This window comes from Pyrus communis, chromosome 15 (assembly GCF_963583255.1).
Source record: "Pyrus communis chromosome 15, drPyrComm1.1, whole genome shotgun sequence".
NCBI classification, from domain to species: domain Eukaryota; kingdom Viridiplantae; phylum Streptophyta; class Magnoliopsida; order Rosales; family Rosaceae; genus Pyrus; species Pyrus communis.
In genome coordinates this window covers 2,615,321-2,634,174 of record NC_084817.1, presented here as the reverse complement: position 1 = coordinate 2,634,174, position 18,854 = coordinate 2,615,321, and the positions used below count along the sequence as shown (strand labels likewise).

Genomic DNA, 18,854 nt, shown 5'->3' with positions numbered 1-18,854 from the left:
GATTAAAGTCACCCTTAAGTTTCTCGTGAGGTTTGTTGTTTGACTTTAATCTACGTATAATATAGTTGTTTTCTTAGACTAGGACAATGTATTAGAGATGTTGAATCGGGAATCCGTCTATCGTTTCAGGAATTCTGTCAAAGCGCGCTAAAAGCGTGAAGTCGACTATCAACGTCCATAACTGAAGATTCAATTGAAATTTTGATCATCTTCACCAATGTCATGAGAACTTGGCAGGCATTGGAAAGTGATTCCTCAAAGCCTTCCCTGCTGACTCCTCGCTGCTTGGACCTGTGCTCTTTCATTGTGATTTTTCAACAGGTCAGATACAATCATCATGTCAACAGAGAAGCTGACGGCATTGACTGGCATGAAATGGATTGACGGTGGCAAGAAATGGATTGAAGCTGACGGCATTGGACCTGTGCTCTTTCATGGTGATTTTTCTTAATGAATGAAGTTAAATTTTCATCATACAAGAAGTTAGTTACAGATAGAGTTACAATTTTAGTTAACTTGGCCGTGCCCAACGCTGTATCAAAGCACGTGACTCCTAAAAAAAAAGTCTAAAATTTCCATTTTTTACAAGTGCTTTTAATAAAAAAAAAGTCTAAAATTAAAATCACTTCTAAACGATTCTCATCCCCGAAATATACAATGTGCTATGTTTCTTTATCTTCGCCATCCTCCGCAGAAGAATCTTTTCTCCTCTTCCAATTGTAGGCAGCTTCGAAGAGCTTGCAGTTCGTGTTAAGAGCTTCTTCTGGAAAAAGATAATCAATATATTCTTCAAACCCTGCAGAACCACCATCTTCAATAACTATTGGCCTCTTCCTCTTTAATCTCCGCGGCAGCTTCGCTTGCACCAACTTAACAACACCGAAATCCCCAAACTCCTTCTCCTTCTCCATGTTCAGCCATTGTTCTAGCAGCATACTTCTTTGTTCCTTAAGTTCCGGTGCTGAAGTCCTAAAATAGTCCGACGCTCTCTCAAAAACCCTTCTGGCGCGCTGAATGCATTGTTCCTTTTGCTCAATAACATCTTCTGAGCGCATTCCGTCTCCTCCCACCATAGCCGATGCCTCGAATGCTGCGTAACTGATCCAGACTCTAACGTGTTGGGTCCGTTCTAAGAGTCGCCTGTACAGATTTCTAGCTCTCTCAAACTCTCTCTCTGCTAGTTCAAAGTCAATGTATGACTTCCAAAGCAATTCGGGCTTGTCGAGTTGTTTTTGCCCGATGGCCAGTTCATAAACTGATCTAGCTCGTTCTGTGTCGCAAATTTTTTTCTCAAACTCTGCATACCTGATCCACGCGTAGCAATTTTCTGGCGACCAATGCAGATACTTTTCATACAGTTTCCGACAGCGATCAGCATTACATAGTTGCCACTCAATCTCAATGTACCTTTTAAATATCTTGCCTTTAGCTGCCTTGCCAACTGCAGTACCAAGTATCTTACGTGCAGACTCGAGTTTCAGTTGTCGGATCTCAAACTCGGCTGCGAGAATCCACATTTTTGCAAATGTAAACTTCTTATGAGGAATCAGTTCAAGGCACATTCTATAGACAACGCGTGCATGGTCCTCATCGCGAGCATCAATCTCCTCATACAGTGCATAGTTGATCCATAGATAAATGTAGCGCTGCCAATACCGCTTTTCTTGAGCCGGTGGAACATTGGCAATCGCTCGATCATAAACTTGTCTAATCTTCTCTTTGTTCCCTGCATTTTCTTCTAGCCTTATATAACCAAACCAGGCATCATAATCTATAGGATTCTTCCTAACCTCCTGCTCATACTTGAACCTTGCCTTGTTCAAAATTGCATCCTCGATCGCTTGTCTGTCCCCATACCGCTCCTCAAATTCCTCGAACATCCTATATAAAGAATCAGCCTTTCCCTTTGGTATACGATCGTGCCCTAACTTATAAATACTCCTCGCACGCTCGATTTCTTTGCACCCTTCTTCAAATTCAGCAAAAGCCAGAAACAACTGTTCGGCCCCCTCATCATTGTCTAGCATATCCACTGCCGTCTGAAACACATCCCTTACCCTTGCAAGGTCACCATTCTTCATCTCAAACTTGGCATACCGAATCCAAGCGTCAGCTTTTGGATGACATTGTACGAACTGCTCAAAAATCGCTCTCGCGTGATCTACTTCATTATACCGAAGCTCAAACTCGATGAATTCGATCCAGCCTTGCCGGTCCGGCATCCAATCCATCCACCTCCGAAATATTTCCCGAGCACGAGCTACATTCCCTATCATCTCCTCCATGTGAATATATTTGTACCAAAGCTGATCCACCCTCGGCAAGAGTTGCACAGCACGCTCCCACACATTCCTCGCATGGTTGATCATCTTATTCTTCATCTCCATCGTGGCATACTCGACCCAGACGGTGTGGTTTCGATAATCTACCTCAAGTAGCAGCTCCCAAACAGAGCGTGCACGGTCCAATTCCTTCTGGGACTCCTCCCACCGAGCATACTTGATCCAGACGCGGGCATTCTGCTTTTGGCGCCGGACTTGGTCCTCGAATCCCTTGCGCATTCGGAGGCGAAAATCAGCAAGCTCGGTAGCATCATTTATTTGCTGTTGGGGAGGACGGATTTCACCCTCCTGACCCTCACGCGCCTCGCGGAGGAGTTGCTCTGCGGTGATTTGGACAGGGGCTGGGGCTTTGTTCTTAACCCTTCTCGCCCGCGGCAGCTTGTCATCGGTGTCCTTGTAGCCATTGTTGTCCTTCGCCATAATTCTTTAGAAACTAAAAAGCTTGAACTCGAATTCGAAAAAACCCCAAATCAAAGTGTGGAAAGGAAAGAATGAGAGGTGTGATTTTTAATTATGGTTACGAAAATCACAATATATAAGAGACTGAGCGTCCCAAATCAAATAGGAAATCGAGAATCCCAAATCAAACAGGAAATTGAGTCCGCGATAAAATTGGACTAGGAGTTCCCCTATGTTCCCTTTACTTTTGTGCCAATTTCGTAAGGGTAAATTGTAGTAACGTTTTTTTTTTCAACATCAATGGTTTCATAACTAAAAATTTATTATTATTAATTCTTCAATTTATCAAAACGTGCATACTTAACTAAAAATTCATTACCATTAGTTCTTCAATTTTAATTTAATTGGAGAAATTGTTCCTCAACTTTAACCAAATTGGAGCAATGATCCTTTAACTTTAACTAAATTGTAGTAATGGTCCTTCCAACATAGCTCATTTTGATACAAATGTGACGAATGTGACGAAAATGACCATAGCTACACGTTTTGATGAGTTGAGGGACCCCAATTGCAACAATAATCCTTCCAACATAACTCATTTTGATAAAATTCTAACGAAATTGACGAAAATGACCAGATCTACACATTTTGATGAGCAAACATAACTCATTTTGATAAAATTCTAACGAAGTTGACGAAAATGACCAGATCTACACATTTTGATGACTTGAGGAACCAATGGTAATGAATTTTTAGTTGATGGACTATTGTTCTAATTTGATTAAAGTTGAAGGATCATTATTACAATTTACTCATTTAGTAAGGAACAAAAAAAGATGAAATTCGCTACAGGGTTAAAATGTAATTTACTCTTAAAAACGCGACGGCTCGGCTCGGCTCTTATTTCTGGTTGCTTCTATTTCTTCTTCACTCGTCTTTCGTAATTTTTTTGTGAGAAATTCAGTAACAGAGGGAAAGAGAGATGGCTTGCCTGCACGACCACAGCTGCGAGGATCATGATTGTTCGTCCGGTTGGACTCTTTATGAGCATATTGACCTCCCCAAGGTCCAAATTCTCTGCCTTTCTCCTTTAATTGCTCTTAATTTTACTATTCTTGCGTTTTTTATTTTTCCAGTGAGCTATCACACTGCTGCTCTATATATGTAATTTTTTGGATGGTTTTTTGGGTTCGTCTGAAAGTACCCAGATGGAAATTTTTAGTTGAAAGATCAGTGAGTCGGATTAACCCGTTGTGCTAAAGTTCTATATCTTGCTAAGCGTTTTGGGTAAGCATTGTGTTTGTTGTGTATGGATTTCTTGATTTTAGTGGAACGTTATGAAATGGGTTTGTTGGGTTTTTTTGTGTGTGGTTGGCTTTGCGAGGAGTATTCGATGATTTCTGCTGTGGGTTTGTTGATACTTTGGAATACTTAATTGTTCTGTAAATGGCGTGTTTCATTGGAGCTTGTCTTTATAACGTGAGCTACTGACTGCATGAAATGAAATGGACGGGGACCGGTAGATGCAGTGTTTCAGTAGTTTCACCCATTTTCCATCTTTCCGTTCGATGTCAATGGTAACATGTACCTGATTCTCCATAATCTGGTCTGTATGAGTTTGAGCAAGGGACTTAACCTCAGTAGCGTCTTCAGGTTCTTCCAAAACATGGCACATAATATGTGCATCATTTTATGATTATCCTTTTTTCTTGATCTCATAGCTTCTTTCGTGTTTCTTGAATGGCTTGTCGTTCCTGTGAAATCCGTAGGAGATACAAGTCATGATGTTGAGGATTTATTACTTTTCATTGCTTGTTTCTGCAGAGATTTTATTAGAACCTAGTATTCGCTGATGTTCTAAAATCGTCCAACGCTCCCTCGAAAACCCTTCTGGCGCGCTGAATGCATTGTTTCTTTTGCTCAATAACATCTTCTGAGCGCATTCCGTCTCCTCCCGCAATAGCCGATGCCTTGAATGCTGCGTAACTGATCCAGACTTTAACGTGTTGGGTCCGTTCTAAGAGTCGCCTGTACAGATTTCTGGCTCCCTCAAGCTCTCTCTCTGCTAGTTCAAAGTCATTGTATGACTTCCACAGCAATTCGGGCTTGTCGAGTTGTTTTTGCCCGATGGCAAGTTCATAGACTGATCTGGCAAGTTCATAAACTAGATTTCACTGGGGAAAAAGGGTGTTGGTGTGCTACAAGGATACGCCAAGGGCTAAATCTCACGCGACATGACACTGTGGTCAACAAAAGTCAACGGTTTACCTCGAAGGGCATTTTCATAAATTCACACTTTAAAAAATTATAGATAAAAAAGTAAAATTAATGATGGATCGTTACAATCTACCTCCTTAATAAAATTTTATCTCCGAATTTTGAAATAACTTGCTATATGTAAAATACTCGAAAATAGGGAGAAAATATATATATATACCCAAGGAAGAAATTAAGTTAGAGCGGTTGCATAAAAGAGAATATCATTCCGTCACGATAGGATTGCAATGATTCATCTTTCATGTTTCCAAGCTCATACCTTCTTTCTTTCTTTCTTAATATAGTAGTATAGTATAATACTCGTATAAAATATAAAGTTGAAAATACAAATTATTATGTAGTAACATAAAGTCAAAAATATATATACATATAATAAGACGACGATAAAAATAGATATATAAAAACGTACAATTCCAATATTTGTACTGAGTTTAAAATCGAAAGTAGAAATAACTACCTTACCGGAGAAACCAAATTTGCTGTATTATTTGTCTGAATCACAACATACCTTACCAGAGAAACAGAGCACACAATCACGGCCATGCTTAATGCGACGGAATGAATAAGAATTTATGGACGAAGCTGCAAATTTGACAAACTGCTGAACCAAATATCATCCTTTAAACATTAAACATATATGTATTCACCACCTCGAATCGCATTCGAAGCCCCTTTTCTATCTTCTTCGGCCTCCTTCTCCCTCTCCTTCCAGCTCTCGTATGCATGATCATCCGTCTGCGACTCATGCCGGCGTATCGGACAAAAATTGCGCTCATCCTGCTCCACTCAAAACAACCCAAAAACCCCAGTCAGTCAGTCCGTCGAAAATCGAATTGAACGCAACCAATGAGATACATTAACAATATAACAAATGTTCAAATATTTGAATACAATGCAAGGAGGGTGAAAAGTGTGCTTGCAGGGTAACTCCTGCATTTTTTTTTTTTTCATTCACAAACAAGTTTTCCTTACAAATGCAGCGATAAGCGTCCACGCCGAGCTTTTTCAACACCTCCTCCGTGATCGTGATCACGGCAAGATTCGCCGCCACCAGTTTGCATGCCGGCAGAACCCTCGGAGCCGCCTCACGTCATCCAAAACTCCCTGTTTGGACCCAAAATTAAGCAGTTGGGCCTAACCAAGGCCCAACATCTCACTTAATTCATGTTTTGCTGTTGGGTATTTATTTTTACCATAAATGAACAGTGAACAGCCCAAAGGTTTGAAAGTACTTCTGACATGGCAAGAATGGGCGGCGAAGATGCTCTCTTCCACACTGAAAGAGGCTTACTCAGCGAATTTTGCAGAGCCATGGCAAAATCTGTAATTTCGAGAGGACTAAAGCTCAAGTATCCAATTGGGAGCTCATGGCAAAATCTGTAATTTTGCAGAGCTTGCTCAAGGCTTGACCAAGAAACCTTTAAATTAACAACACTTTCTCACTCTCTTTCAAGGGAGGTTGTGTGGGATCTCGCATCCAACACCCCTAGCGGCAAAACAGTGTCAAGAGATGCCAGCGATCCAATAATATCCTCAAAATTTAGCCAGGCACAGTCGAGAATTATGTCTGTCTTGAATGCATATTTCCATTGAATTGTGTACGTATATACGTATCAGATTCCTTGTACAATGGGAAAACCAAAATTCTAGGGATACAATGTAAATATAAAAAAGTGTTGTTATTTCTATCTCAGTGTTTTATATTCCCACCCACGTTTTAATGTATTTGTTAATTACAAATTTGCCCGTTTATAAAATGACCGATAATGACCTTAAAAGATATATAATAACGAACTTAATACAAAACAGTCATGTATTTTTCTTATGATAGATGAAGCAGATGAAATTTTAGAACGATTATGTCCTTAATCTTAGTTTTATATATAATTGTTTATATTCTATTTTCTAAGAGGATAAGTTTATAACTTTAGATATATATTAGAGGTTATTTTAGGAATAATAGTGGGTGAAAAAATAACATTTCAATTTTTGAACTCTTTACGGTGGGTGGAATTATAGTGTGGGTGAGAAAAATAGGACATCATGGTGTGTATAGTAGCTCTCATACAGAATCAATCATATATAAGTTTCCTATCTAATCACCGTGACTTTCTAACAACCCCCTCAAGTTGGAGAGTAGATGTCAAGAACTCCCAACTTGCGTAATATCACCTAGAACATTTTCTTGCCCACTAGTTTCATAAAAACATCGGCTAATTTGAGAAGAATTCACATGTCATGGGGTTTTTGTGCCATCAACTATCTTGTCCATGATGAAATGAGAATACATCTCAATGTGCTGAGTTTTCTGATGAAAAACTGGATTCACCCCTATATGTAAAGCTGCCTAATTATCACAATATAAAAGAGATGCTCCAGAATGCGGCAGTTGTAAATTGTACACCTTCCAAAATAAAATGTAGCCAAGTACACAAGAAGTACCAGCCATAGCTCTATACTCGACTTGAACTTTAAAATTTACACATCCAACAAAAAAAAAAAAAAAAAGAACGTAAAACCAGATCTAGTGTTTTTTTTATCGGAAATGATGCATATGATTAATGAACAAATGTTTACAAGCGATGCCGACATGAACTTTAAAAACAGAGATTTGGATGGGGATCTTAGAGATCCTCATATTTTATCTGTTTATTGTATATTATGCAACCAGAAATTATTTTGAATTTTTTAAATTAAAATTAAACAAAAATAATAATTAACGAAAACTGACCATGTAATTTATGATGATGATTATAATGTGAAAATTCCTAATATCCCTACCACCAATAACTTTACTTTACTTTAATTGACTTGATTGACTTGGAATAATATGACAGCACACCACCATTTATCGGAAACGATGCATATGATTAATAAACAAGTGGTTACAAGTGGTACCGGCATGGACCAGGATCCTTCTCTAATCTAAGAATAAAGATATGCATCGTTGCATAAAAATATAACTGTTATGATTATTATAACTTTAAAAGAATCTCTCTGTTTATAGCTGTTGGATAAAATCCAACGGTCCACATCCTTTGATCATGAGGATTCTCATCCTTAGATTAGATTAGAAGAGAATCCTGATTCGTACCGACATAAACTTCAAAAACAGGGATTTGGATTTCATTTTGATCTAAATTAAAATATGAGTAGAAAAATAGTACATTCTTGTGGATCTAGCAATTATCATACAGAATCAATCATATATAAGTTTCTTATCTAATCATCGGTGACTTTCTAACACCCCTTAAGTTGAAGAGCAAATGTCAATAACTCTCTACTTGCGTAACATCATCTTCAACATTTTCTTGCCTAATGGTTTCGTAAAAACATCAGCTAATCCGAGAAGAACTCCCACCTTGGTAGTCATGGTATTTTTCTCTCTTTTTTTTACACAAAATTACTTCATTTCTGTGATGTGGGTTGGAGTTGGCCTCCACAAAATATGACAGCGCACTACCATTTAATTTACTTCACTTGAAATGATTGACATCGCTTTAAATTTTAATTTCTATTTTAATTTTAAAATAGTTTATAAATTTATATGATGTTATAATTTTTGTTTTTTTTATTTAAAATATTTTCTTACTACCTAATATACTCACGAGAAAAGTTGCACAATCCAACCAACGATTAAAGACCATTTACAATACCAAGCAAATTTGGTAATGCTCCAGCAGAAAATTTCCACACAAAAAAAATAAAAGGTAAAAACAGAGCTATTGTTTTTTCTATCGGAAACGATGCATATGATTAAAAAACAAATGGTTACAAGCGGTGCCGACGTAAACTTCAAAAACAGGGATTTGAATCCCTATTCAGATTTAAATTGTAAAAATCTTAGAAATTTTCATATTTTAGTTATTTATTATATATCGTATGATCAAAAATTATTTTAATTTTTAATTTAAAATTAAACAAAAATAATAACTAATGAAAACCGACCAAACAATATACGATGAACATAATTCGAATCCTCTTTTGATGCCCAAATTACAGAGCTAGTGTTTGAATGCAAATTACCAAGTAATAATTGAACGCTTGTCGTTTATAAATAGTAGGGTAACGAAGGCTTGATGATTTTTTTTTCCTTTTCTTTTTCACATGATTACTCTTTTTTTTTTTGGTAAACTTTCACATGATTACTTTATTTATGCGGAGTGAGATGGAGCTGGCCTCCACAGAGTAATGACAGCACACCAACCAATCGCTGCACTTTATTAATTGACTTGATTGACTTGGAATAATCGCATAAGCGGGACAGAAGAGAGGCAACAAACCATTCTGCATTTCATCTTCTTCATTTCTTTTTCCACTTAGTGTCAACAGATTGCGGACGCTGAAAAAATGGCTGACGGAATCGTTTCCATGCTACTGGGTCGGCTTGTTTCAACAGTTTACGAGTACGTTGACGGAGAGGTGAAACTTGTTTTGGACGCCAAGGAAGATGTTGAAGAATTTGCTGGCAATCTCAGAGCTATTCAAGCCGTTCTCGAAGATGCAGAGCAAAGGCAATTCAAGGACACCAGCGTGAGGATCTGGTTGGATCAGCTCAAAGACATATCCTTGCAGATGGTGGACGTGCTGGACGAGTGGAACACTGACATGCTGAGACAACAGGTTGAGAAGCAAGAACGAGAAGGTGAAGATGTTGTTGTTCCTGAGGAGGAGAAGAAGAAGAAGAAGAAGAAGGTAACTTTCTCTGTTTCCTCTAGCTGCCTTTGTTTTCGCAAGGCCAAAGACATATCCTTGCAGATGATTTCTCGCCGTGAGATTGCGAGTAAGATAAAAGATCTAAATGGTAAACTAAGTAGGATCGATGAGCAAAGAAAAAGGTATGGGTTTCAACACATAGAAAGAGGCAATCAAGAATTACCTGAACGGCAGAAGACTTCGTCTGATGTCGTCATGTCAGAGGTATTTGGTCGAGAAAAGGAGAAAGACAATCTGATAACAAAGTTGTTGAGTAATGGTAGAGAAGATCGGAGGGGGCTTCTTACCATCCCTGTTATAGGGATGGGAGGAATGGGAAAAACAACTCTAGCCCAACTTGTTTATAATGATAAAAATGTAGAAGCCTATTTTGAGAAGAAAGTGTGGGTTTGTGTCTCAGATCCTTTTGATGAGTTTAAGATTGCCAAAGCTATAAGCGGTGACGATGCTTCAAGCTCGGATGAGTGGCATCATGTCTTGCAACGCATGTCAACATCCATCAAGGACAAAAGGTTTCTCCTTGTCCTAGATGATGTGTGGATCCACGATTGTAAAAAGTGGGAAAAATTAAGGGCACCACTAATTAAGCATGGTGCTCATGGCAGTAGAATATTGGTGACCACACGAAAGCATGAGGTCGTTGATATGATGAGAGCAAGAAGGGACAAGATCGATATGGAAAAGTTGAGTGAAGTATATTGTTTATCGATCTTCAAACACTTGGTGTTTGCTGATACAGAAGTAGAAGAGTCCAAGGCGTTTGAAGATATTAGTAGGGATATTGTGAAGAAATGCAAGGGCTTACCTCTCAGCTTTAGGTAGTCTCATGTACAATAAGAAAACACGGAGGGAATGGCTAGATGTCTTGAATAGTAAGATATGGGATCAAGAAGAGGTGGAGCAAGAAGTTTTTCAATCACTTTTTCTAAGTTATTATGATTTGGCCCCAGCAGTCAAATGTTGCCTTTTGTATTGTGCTTGTTTTCCTAAAGATCATAAGTTTGAGAGGGATGAGTTGATTAATCTTTGGATGGCACAAGATTATCTTAATTCAAAGGGGAATAAAGATGAGGGAGAAGTTGGTCAACGAATTTTTGATAACTTAGTAGCACGGTCTTTTTTTCAAGATTTGGAGAAAGACAGTGTTAGTGGTAAAATTACAGGTTGCAAAATGCATGATATTGTTCATGATTTTGTGCAATCTCTCACCAAGGATGAATGTTTGATCACTGATGCGGATGTTGACAGTGAAATAGAGGGTTTGGGTGAAAAGGTTCGTCATTTGACCTTAACCTTTTGGTCAAAACATGGTGAGTCGCTGCCACTCCCACCTTCTAATGCATTTTACAATAGCAAAAACCTACGTTCACTCTCTTATCTTGGTTCATCCCTTGCTAAGATAGACTCAAACTTTATTCAACAACTGAAATGTGTTAGGACATTAAAGTTGAGTAGTTGTGGCATAAGTGAAGTCCCAAAGGAAATTGGTGAATTGATACATTTGAGGTATATTGATTTGTCATGGAATACTTATTTGAAGATATTGCCGGACAGTTTCTGTGAGTTGTACAATTTGTATACCTTGAGCCTTTTTTGCTGTTTTTCACTTGAAAAACTACCTGATAACATGGGAAAGTTGATTAGCTTAAAGCACCTGTATGTTCGGCTCTGTAATCAGCTGGAGTACTTGCCAAAAGGAATTCTCAGATTAAAAAAATTGAAAAGAATTGATGAGTGTGTTGTGGTTTGTGGTGAGGATGAAGACAGAGCAGCATTACAAGTGGGAGATCTGAGAGTCTTGAACCTTGAGGGCAGTCTCACCATAATATTGAAGGGGAATGTGAACGACGAGAGGGAGCTTGAGAAGGCACAGTTGTGGGACCTGAAGCAATTCTTTCATCTTGAAATTAATTCTGAGGATGTCTTGTACAAGCAGACAAAGAGCACAATAGAAATACTGAATGCTTTACGACCGCACGACAATCTGGAATCCTTACGTATTTCTTATCATTCAGGCACCAATTGCCCCAATTGGATGATGTCTTTGCACAACTTAAGAATCATCTATCTATATAACTGGAGTGAGTGCAAGTTTTTGCCTCCTCTTGGGAAATTGCCCTACCTTGAAAAGCTGACTCTGTTTGCAATGGAGAAGGTGGAAAAGATTGGTGGTGAATTTTTGGGAATAGTTGACTCAGATGAAACGTCATTGACATCATCATCATCCACCTCATTTTTTCCAAAGTTGAAACAACTTGAAATTCTGGACATGTCAGGGTTGGAGGAGTGGGAAGTAGGCGTGGAAGGGTGGAACAAAGAGGATTCTGAAATTTCAATCATGCCATGCCTTTCCTCTTTACAAATTCGTTACTGTAAAGGCATAAAAACACTGCCAGACTTCTTCTGCAAAACACCACTGCAGGATTTTACCATTGAGGATTGTCCCATGCTTTCAGAGCGCTGCGAACAAGGCAGTGGAGAGGAGTGGCCCAAGATTTCTCACATCCCAAACATCAAAATCTCAGAATACCGGTAATTGAGCTCTATGTATCTTATTTACACATGTATGTATGCTATCATCATATTTGTTTAATTTGTTTAATTTTCTTATTTTTCTTCTTCGAAAGATACGAGTAATGTGGATCAACTGGTGATTTGCGAGCTAGGCATACATATTAATCTTCTTTTAAAAGGTAATTGTCTTCCTTTACATATTTCAAGGATTATTTAACTTTAGCTGCTCATTTCTAATTTTTTTGTGGAACGACTGAGTGAAAGTAGTGATATCAATAAACCATCTAGGAAACATATCATGCGTTCATCTTGTAGACATCGAAATTTCGGTGAAATGAATGTTAACCAATAATTAAAATTTCAACGCTTACGTGTCACATAAATTTTACATGTAGCGTGTGACTCAACGAAAAATCGAAATAAATTGGAAAGGTCATCAAATAGGACACGTGTCAATATCTGGCAGAAATGATTTATTTCATCTGATTATTTAAATCCAAAAATCAAGTTTTGGAATTCTATAAATAGGAGGCCAAGGCATTCATTTAAGAGGGGAGGAAGGAAAGGAAGAAAAAGAAAGGAAGAAAGAAAGGAAGGAAGGAAGAAAAAAAGAAAGGAAGAAGCCTTGAAACTCTAAAGCTCTCAAGCAAATCCCGAAGGATCAAGAAAGCTCTCTTCGTTCTTCGTCAAATCCTCCTTCAAGATCAAGCCCCAACGGCCCTTGAAGAACTTCCACCAACTCAAGATCAAGCCCCGACGGCCCTTGAGGAAAGTGTTCATCGTTCATCATCCATTCATCCTAAGATCAAGCCCCAACGGCCCTTTGGATCAACAACCTCAACAAATCCACACATACACTCAGTCTTCAAGATTAGGCCCAAAAGCCCTTGAAGATCCGTTCATCCATCAACCTTCAAGATCAAGCCCCAACGCCCCCTTGAAGAAATCTAGACACCCAGTCTTCAAGATTAGGCCCAAAAGCCCTTGAAGATCCGCTCATCCATCAACAACCTCAAGACATCTGTTCAGTCTTCAAGATCAAGCCCCGACGGCCCTTGAAGAGAAGTGTTCATCATCCGTTCGTCCTAAGATCAAGCCCCAACGGCCCTTTGGATCAACAACCTCAACAAATCCACATATCCAATCAGTCTTCAAGATTAGGTCCAAAAGCCCTTGAAGATCCGCTCATCCATCAACCTTCAAGATCAAGCCCAAAAGCCCTTGAAGATCCGTTCATCAACTGTTCATCCCTAGATCAAGCCCCGACGGCCCTTTGGATCAACAGCTCATCCACAAACCTACACCCTACGAAGATAGAATCAGAGGATCAAATTACAAAGAGATTGTAACCCCAAAATCATTAATACAAAAAATATATTTTGTACACGTATTCTTGTCTCTTGTTTCAGGAATTTTCCGTGTTTACAAATTTGGCACGCCCGGTGGGATAATCTCTACCTCTCATCTCTGTCTCCGTTCAAGATATTCAAGCACAGTCCATGGCTTCAAACAAAGAACAAGTCATGACTATCGGCACTACCTCCATTGAAAGACAGCTGGTTCAGATGAAGGAAACAATTGCAAGGCTGATAAAGACTGCAGAGGAGAAAAACTTGCAAACCGCCGGACTCATCAACCGTCTGGAGGCACAGCATGGCGTCAAAGTGAAACCAAGCTCTCTTCCAACTAAGAGGACCGAAGAAGGCTTCAACCCAAATGCCTACGAACTCATGTCAAAGGCTAGGCATGACTTTGCTTCCTCTTCAAATCTTGGAAAGAAGGTTTCAAACACCGTCAACGACAAAGATCGCGACCTCACCGAGACTCAAAAGAAGTTGAAAGAGCATGATTATGGAGTTGACAACAACAAGGCTGAACTTGGCTTCACACCAAATGCACCCGTGAAGATTTCAAGCAAAGTGAAGAAAGCTAGCGCTCAACACATCAGCGTGAGCATTGAACAAGACCAAGAAGAGCCTAAACCCTCCCCTCGGATGTCGGTCTTCAATAGGATGAGCCATTCAAGCTCCAGAACTTCAGTGCTTAATCGCATTGGTGGTCAAGACCGAACCTCTGTCTTCAAGAGGCTTAACGCGCCGACATCCCAAAGCTCTGTTTTTGAAAGGTTGTTAAAGCCTAAGAAACAAAGCAACACAGCTATCTCTCCTCTGCAACGATCAGCTTCAGAAATATTTGAAGATAATGGTAAGCCTTTTGGAAAGAGGAAGACAACCCCAAAGGGAGAAAAGCTCGATGGGTTAGGAGAAAAAGACGACGCTCGAAGCTTGATTCCTTCAAGGATGGAGCGCCAAGCAATCCTAGAGGTTGACACAAAAGGACCACTGAAGGTAAGGAGGCGCATCATCGTCCACACTGGCAAATCTTCATGCCAACAAACTCAAGAGAACGGCACTGAAGAGGAGATCCAAGATGTTTTCTACATCACGGTTCAAGAAGGTAAAGAAGACGAAAGCCCGAAGAAATACTCAGAGTCCCTACTCTTCGACCCTGATCCAAGCGGCAGTACAACCATGCAAGTCATGACCACTGGAGCAACTTCAATCGAGGAGCAGCTAGCTCAGATGAATGAAGTAATCGCAAAGCTCACACGGACTGTGGAAGAGAAGGACTTGCAGATTGCCGCACTTGTCAACCAACTAGATGCGCTGCCCGACGTGAAAGTCGACCCAAATATTGGCCTATTAAAGAAAGAAGACGACGAAGAAGAGGAGCCACCAGTGGAGAAAGTTGAAGAGAAGCCGAAGCTAGACCAAACAATGACATCCATGGGATCTCTCTCTATCCAGCAGCTACAGGAGATGATTGCAAGCACTATCAAGACACAGTACGAAGGAAGCTCGCACGACTCCGTACTGTACTCAAAGCCTTACTCCAAGAAGATTGATGCTTTGAAGATGCCAAGGGGTTATCAACCCCCAAAATTCATGCAGTTCGATGGAAAAGGCAACCCGAAGCAACATGTCGCCCATTTCATTGAAACTTGCAACAATGCTGGGACAGAGGGAGACTACCTCGTCAAACAGTTCGTGCGTTCGCTGAAGAGTAACGCTTTTGACTGGTACACCGACCTCGAACCCGAGTCTATCAACAGTTGGGACCAGCTAGAAAGGGAATTCCTCAACCGTTTCTACAGCACTCGTCGTACTGTAAGCATGCTAGAGCTGACCAGTACGAAACAGTGGAGAGATGAACCTGTCATCGACTACATAAATAGATGGCGTTCATTAAGCCTGGATTGCAAAGATCGGCTTTCTGAAACCTCCGCCATCGAGATGTGCGTTCAAGGCATGCAGTGGGGACTACACTACATCCTTCAAGGCATCAAACCACGAACATTTGAGGAGTTAGCCACCCGCGCCCATGATATGGAGTTAAGCATCACCCGTCATGGGAAGAAAGAACAGATCACCGACTACAAGAATGACAAAGTTTTGGGGCCCAAGGTGGATAAGGCTGCGTGGAAACCCACCAAGGAAGCAATGACGGTCAACACAACTCCAGTCAAAACCCATACACGAGGCAAGGCGATTCAAACCGAAGCTTTTCGTGATCAAGAGATACGTAGACGCACTTTGAAGGAGCTTGAGGAGAAGACTTATCCATTCCCCGACTCTGACGTGGTTGCCATGTTAGATGACTTGCTTGACAAAAAGGTGATCGACCTACCTGAGTGCAAACGGCCGGAAGAGATGAACCGTACTGACAGTCCAAGGTATTGTAAATTCCACCGCTTCATTGGTCATCCGACGGAAAAGTGCTTTGTGCTAAAAGATCTCATCATGAAGTTGGCTCAGAAAGGGATCATCGAGCTAGATCTTAATGATGTGGTGAAATCAAACTACACCTCCGTCACTTCTGGCTCTTTGAACTCAAAATCTTCACCTCAACCGCTGGGGGCATGCTCCAAAACCATGTCAGTCAAGTCAAGTGAAGTTGAAGGATGGACTTATGTCACTCAAAAGAAAATGCACAAGAAACATAGGTTTCCTCCACAAGTTCACCAAACGGAAAGGGGGCAAAGCAGCTACCGTCAACCTTCAAAGCTACATGAAAATGTTGAGGATGACGAAATTATGACACAAAGATCGTCTGTTGCCATTACGATGCGCGATTTCTTCCCAAAAGACTTCTTCAATCACTCAGTCAAGACTCCTTGCTATGAAGATCGCAAGGAATGCCTCTCTAAGATCGTTTGACAAATTCAAAAAAAAAAAAAGCTCCTCGTTCGCACGAGCCTAAAAGGCGACAACAAACGCTCCTTGCCTGCATGAGCTGAAAATGCAAACGGCACCAAGAAGCTCCTTGCCTGCATGAGCTGAAACTGCAAACGGCACCAAACGCTCCTGGCCCGCAAGAGCATAAACTGTGTACGGCAAAATCATCATAAAAAAACCATCACTCATTTGAACTACGTTATGACTTGATCTCTTCTTTGGAAGAGTACGTAGGCAACTTGAAACTTCAAAACTTCAAGTACAGTCACATCAAAATAAATAAATAAATGTTTCATTAAAGAAAGTCAATTTTATTACAAAAGAAAAGAAAAAAAAAATACATATGTTACTATGTATTAGAAAAAAATATATATATTCTCTACTCAAAAAAAAAAAAAAAAAAATACATATGTTACTATGTATTAGAAAAATATATATATATTCTCTACTCAAAAAAAAAAAAAAAAAAAAAAAAAAAAAATACATATGTTACTATGTATTAGAAAAAATATATATATTCTCTGCCCAGTGCCATCATCATCCCCAGCTCGCTCGAGCAGCCGGATTCCACTAGCCCAAATCCAGGCCCAGCTCTCTCTCTCTCTCTCTCAACAAAAAAATAAATAAAAAAATAGATAAATAAAAAAATAGATAAATAAAAAAATAAAAAAATAAAAAACAAAAAATAATAATAAAAAAAAATAGTGAGTGATCGATCGTCCCCTCCATATGATCATGGAAGCAGATAATGGGATCCGCTGCAGGCCCAATTTTCCACTACAATCCGTCGGATCTCTCCGGGTGGGTCCAGAGCATGCTCTCTGAGCTCAACACAGGCGACGATATGCCCTCAATCGATGACCCTCTTCTCGTTCCGGCTCAGTCCTCGTCGATAACCTCGATGAGCTTCTCCAATTCCCAGCGGAGTCGAGTTTTCAGCGATGATTCTGAATACGATCTCAGGGCTATCCCTGGCAAGGCGGCGTCCCTGTCAGCACATTCGTTGTCAGAGACCGAGAGTACGAGAAAGTGATTAAAGACCTCAATTGGGTATGATTCTGGCGGGATTGCAGTCTCCGGCACTGTATCCGATCCGACTCGGCCTCTGGTTCTGGTCGACTCACAAGAAATCGGCGTCTAACTCAACCACACCACTCCCATCGAGCCTGACTCGCTTTCCTCCGCCAAACCCCACCTGCTGCACATGGTGCGCACACCCGGAGCAAGGTAGCCTCCACCACCTTCAACCAGGAGACCCTCATGCAGCGCCTCCAGGCCCTGATCGAAGACGCGCGCGAGAGCTGGACCTACGCCATCTTCTGGCAGTCTTCCTACGACTACTCCGGCGCCAGCGCCGGCGCCGTTCTTGGATGGGGCGAAGGATTTTATAAAGACAAGCAGGACAAGGTTAAGGCCAGGGCGAAAACGACGACGTCCGCCGCCGAACAAGAGTACCGCAAGAAAGTCCTCCGAGACCTGAATTCGTTGATTTCTGGCGCCGACACGTCAGCAGACAACGCCGTCGTTGATCAGGAAGTGACCGATACTGAGTGGTTCTTCCTGGTGTCCATGGCCGCCGCCGCCGATCAGGGAGAGAACGACCCTTCGCTCTGGCTTAACGACCCGTCAACCACCACTGTGGAAGTGAAGGACCCGGTGAATGCTTCGGCACCCACCAGCACCAGCAACCAGCCCATTTCAAAGCCGATTCAGTTCGACAACCACCCGAGCTCCAGTAGCTTACCCGAGAACCCAAGCTCGGTTCAAGTACCACAATTACAGCAGCAAGTACAACAACAGCGGACGCAGAGTTTCTTCCCCAGGGAGCTCAATTTCTCCGACTACAACGGATATGACCCGCACAGCATAGCCGAAAGATTACGGAGAGAGAGAGTTGCAGAGAAAATGAAGGCTCTGCAGGAGCTGGTTCCCAACGCCAACAAGACGGACAAAGCTTCAATGCTGGATGAGATAATCAATTATGTTAAATTCCTCCAGCTCCAAGTCAAGGTTCTGAGCATGAGCAGGTTGGGCGGTACAGCTGCTGTTGCTCCCCTTGTTGCTGACATGTCCTCTGAGCCTTGTAGCAGAGAAATGCAAGAAATGAACTCTCTATTGAACGCCTCGGCCTCTGCCACCTCCACAACTTCGTCCTCCAGCGGCTCCTCGTCGTCAAATAACTACTTCGGCGCCGTTTCCGGTTCCACCCCAAGATTCCCCTTACCGGCTTCCACTTCACTCAAATTCAACTGTTGTTCGTCGTCCTTGCCGTCATCATCGTCAATGAACTGCTTTCCGTTCCAAAAGAGCTATCAGCCTTCCGTGAAGGTGGAGGAGCACAACTTCTTTAGCAGTGAGGAGGCTTGTAGCT

The 18,854-nt window shown here is 40.9% G+C and overlaps 1 protein-coding gene and 1 pseudogene across 1 annotated transcript; one reads left to right on the top strand and one right to left on the bottom strand.

Annotated features, from left to right (window-relative positions):
* Positions 1-554: 554 nt before the first annotated feature.
* On the bottom strand, positions 555-2,812 carry LOC137718766 (uncharacterized). The gene has a single exon (XM_068458304.1). The coding sequence runs from the start codon at positions 2,760-2,762 to the stop codon at positions 663-665; it is 2,100 nt and encodes a 699-aa protein (XP_068314405.1). The 5' UTR covers positions 2,763-2,812; the 3' UTR covers positions 555-662.
* A 6,403-nt stretch (positions 2,813-9,215) lies between these two features.
* On the top strand, positions 9,216-12,515 carry LOC137717347 (putative disease resistance protein RGA3; annotated as a pseudogene).
* The last annotated feature ends 6,339 nt before the right edge of the window (positions 12,516-18,854 follow it).